At 44.9% G+C, this 3,327-nt stretch overlaps 1 protein-coding gene across 1 annotated transcript; it reads left to right on the top strand.

The window, feature by feature from the left end:
* Positions 1-237: 237 nt before the first annotated feature.
* Positions 238-2,701, top strand: LOC138898215 (uncharacterized). Its single transcript, XM_070184261.1, has 4 exons — positions 238-625; positions 1,191-1,546; positions 1,844-2,035; positions 2,111-2,701. Exons 1-4 carry the CDS (start codon positions 238-240, stop codon positions 2,699-2,701), a joined length of 1,527 nt encoding a protein of 508 aa, XP_070040362.1.
* Positions 2,702-3,327: the final 626 nt, after the last annotated feature.

Raw genomic sequence — 3,327 nt, 5'->3', positions numbered from 1 at the left:
TTTAATGCGCGTCAAACGGTGGTCGGTCATTAACGATATTGGACCGCCACTGCTCACCCTATAAATATCCACTTCTTTCACCATAAATCACTTTTACATCTTCTAATCTCAAAAATTTCCTAAGCATTTTCTCATACCTTCTGAATTAAGTGCGAAATTTCCCTTCTGTGATTTTTACTGCAAAATCTTTCTTTGAAACACCACATCTTCTTTACTTCTTTCTTCTAAATTCAAAAAATGGTGAAAACATCAAAAATCGTCCCTAAAAAAGAAAAGGCTTCTTCTTCACATCCCGCCGCCGATAAAACACCGGCGGAGCCACGGCCTGAGGAGTTTGTTCCTGGAATGTGTCTTATCACCTCCAATTTTAAGGCCGATAAGGGCTCGTTGGTTCCCGATCGGTGTGAGACGGTATCGAGATATTTGTGCTCGATAACCAAAAAGCAACTTGCACAGTTAAAGACAGATTGCAACTGGGATAATAAGGAAGTGGTAATTCTGGCTCCCGATGAAGATATTACCACCCACGTGGAAGGGTTCCTTAGTGTGTATACTTACCCTTTTACGTTAGGACCTTTCGACCCTGTTATCATTGATTTTTGTCGTCAATACCGAATAACTCTAGGTCAGATTCATCCTTCCTTTTGGCGGATCGTTATCTTGACCCATTTCTTTGCAATCAAGATTGAGGGGATGCTTTTCACCCTCGATCATCTTATTATATTGTATAGTCCCCGCCTCTTTCGAGGTGGATTAATAAATCATCAACGCCGGGCTACCAAGGTATTGTTCTCGAGCATAGATGAGGACAAGGATCGAGGTTCGATGGGCAAGTTCGTTCGAGAGAAGACTTCGGACCTGATCTCAGCTGAAAATATGACATTCCTCAAAGAATAGAATATGAAGCGTAAGTGTAATTCTGCTGCTTATTCCCTATCGCCTTATCTCTTTGTTTCTTTCTTGCTGATATCTCTTTTGTAATGCAGCGGTTCCTTGGATGCTCGGTGCCGTTCCCGATCTTAAGAGCTAGGTACGGGCCCTGGCTTCGACTTCTACATACGCCGAACGTTCGTGGCGTGATTTGGCAAAGGGCCGATGAGAGGCCAAAAATCATGGTAAGCCTATTTCTCATATTTTGAGAGTTCGAACGAAATATTTTCCACATATTCAACTGATTTTCTTGTGCGTAGGCCAGGGCAGAGATGCGGTTTTGAGGCCCCTACCCGGCGAGGAAGAAGCCTCGGACCCGGTTTCTAAACCGGCGGAGGGAAAAAAGAGAAAAAGGGCCTCTACTTCCAAAAATCCAAAACCAAAGGCAAGGTCGACTCGTAAGTCGAGGAAAAATACCATCCATTTGACCTTAGAATCGGTTCAGCGTCTAAGGTATGAAGATGAGGAAGAGGAAGATGACAGGCCCGTACTGGTGGCCCGATCGAAGAAGAACACCGACGTTCCACATGCAGCTGGATCGATGGCGATTTATAAGGCTTCGCCTCGAACTGAGGATATATCGGAGAAAGATTCGGGCAGAGTCCCCGAGTCCCAGGTGACTCACTTGGGGCAGTAACAATCGAAGACTTGCCCACCTTCCCTGCTTTTTTCGAAGGGGCGATTAGGGAAGCCCAAACTTTGGGGGCCCTCAAACTAGACAGGCCTCATGAGGGAGGGGATCCTTTTTGTGACTTGTTTACCGGTGTTGAGGACGCAATCGGTACTAGTGATGCATCGAATCCTTTTCACGGAGTGCAGCAGGCTTTGAATCAAGTAAGCCTTAAATTATTTTGTTGGTATTATCTCTTATGTCTGTTTTTCTTTTCTTACTTTGTTTCTTCTTTCTTCGTAGGTCGTGGTAGCTCATCGAGAAGCATGTTCTCGATCTCGAGCTGAGCTGCGTCAATACGAGGCCGATCTCCAACGGGCCACGGATGAGAGGAAGGCCCTTAAACTCCTCTTAGGGCAAAGGGGAAAAGAAATCAAAGACCTCCGAGCTGAGTTGGCCAAAGCTCACCAAGATCAGACCGATCTATCCGAGCAGGTAATGACACTATTAAAAGCCTATGGACTCGATACATGAACGATGGCTAATCTTTCGGTCTCACAGCTGTAGTAGAAGCTTGAGATGATCGGGAAGCTCCGTGAGGAGGTCGATGTGATAAAGGCAGAGTCCTTGAAATGGAAAGGAAATATGGACCGCTTTGCTGCAGAGAAAGAGGCTGCTCGAGCCCAATTATCATCGGCCGAAAATCAACTTCAAAGTCTGAAGGAGAAAAGTTTGGTTCAAGCAAGGAAAACAGAGGAGCTCGAGGCTCGGTTGGCTTTTGAACTTGCCAAGGCTGAAAAGACAAAGGTCGATGTAGACGCATTTGTGGCTGTTTATCGAGCCGATGCTGAGGCCGCTCAGTCGCATGCAAGAGAAGTAGCCGAGACCGCTCGAACTCGAGCACATTGGATTGCCGAATTTGCCAAATGCCAATCTCGGAGGGAAACCCTCAAGGAGATCCATACTCGAGGCTTCGATCTTACTGAAGAGATAACAAAGGCAAAAGAGCTTGAAGCCGATGCTGGGGCCTTGGCCTCTGATGATGATGATGATGATGATGATGACGATGATAGTGATGACAATGACGAGGATGGGAGCAAGAACGGATCTCAGAGTGGGGAGGATCCCGATGGAGAAAAGACTGCTCCCGTAGACAATTAGGGTTTTTCTTATTTTGATCTTTTCGTGTAAGGTCCTGATCGGACGTTTTGTAAACATATATATAAAGGTATTTTCTTTTCTCAACTTGTCTCTGTTTTCTTTTATGCCTAGTGAAGATTTTTTTTACTTGTGTCTTATGAAAATGTTCATAAGTTTGAGGATTTAGTTGAGTGAGTATTTGCTCGTAGTAAAGTAGCCCTTAGGCTTAATAGTCGAGTGAGGGATTGCTCGAACTCGAAGTAATATAGCCCTTAGGCTCAATAGTTGAGTGAGTGATTGCTCGAACTCTAAGTAAGATAGCCCTTAGGCTTAATAGTCGAGTGAGTGATTGCTTGAACTCGAACTCTAAGTATTGCATCTCGTAGGCTTTATGGTCGAGTGAGTGATTGCTCAAACTCAAAGTAAGATAACCCTTAGGCTTAATAGTCGAGTGAGTGATTGCTTGAACTCGAACTCAAAGTATTGCAGCCTGTAGGCTTTATGGTCGAGTGAGTGATTGCTCGAACTCGAAGTAAGATAGCCCTTAGGCTTAATAGTCGAGTGAGTGATTGCTTGAACTCGAACTCGAACTTGAAGTATTGCAACCCATAGGCTTTATGGTCGAGTGTGTGATTGATCGAACTCGA

The sequence above is a fragment of the Nicotiana tomentosiformis genome, chromosome 8 (assembly GCF_000390325.3).
Source record: "Nicotiana tomentosiformis chromosome 8, ASM39032v3, whole genome shotgun sequence".
Lineage (NCBI taxonomy): Eukaryota > Viridiplantae > Streptophyta > Magnoliopsida > Solanales > Solanaceae > Nicotiana > Nicotiana tomentosiformis.
This window is presented reverse-complemented; position numbering and strand designations above follow the sequence as displayed.

Bases quoted from the DNA above. Each gene is read 5' to 3' on its own strand.
- LOC138898215 (XM_070184261.1), top strand. From the start codon at position 238: ATGGTGAAAACATCAAAAATCGTCCCTAAAAAAGAAAAGGCTTCTTCT. The intron at 1,547-1,843 runs GTGACTCACTTG...CTTTCTTCGTAG, and splicing joins GCAGAGTCCCCGAGTCCCAG to GTCGTGGTAGCTCATCGAGA. The intron at 2,036-2,110 runs GTAATGACACTA...CAGCTGTAGTAG, and splicing joins AGACCGATCTATCCGAGCAG to AAGCTTGAGATGATCGGGAA.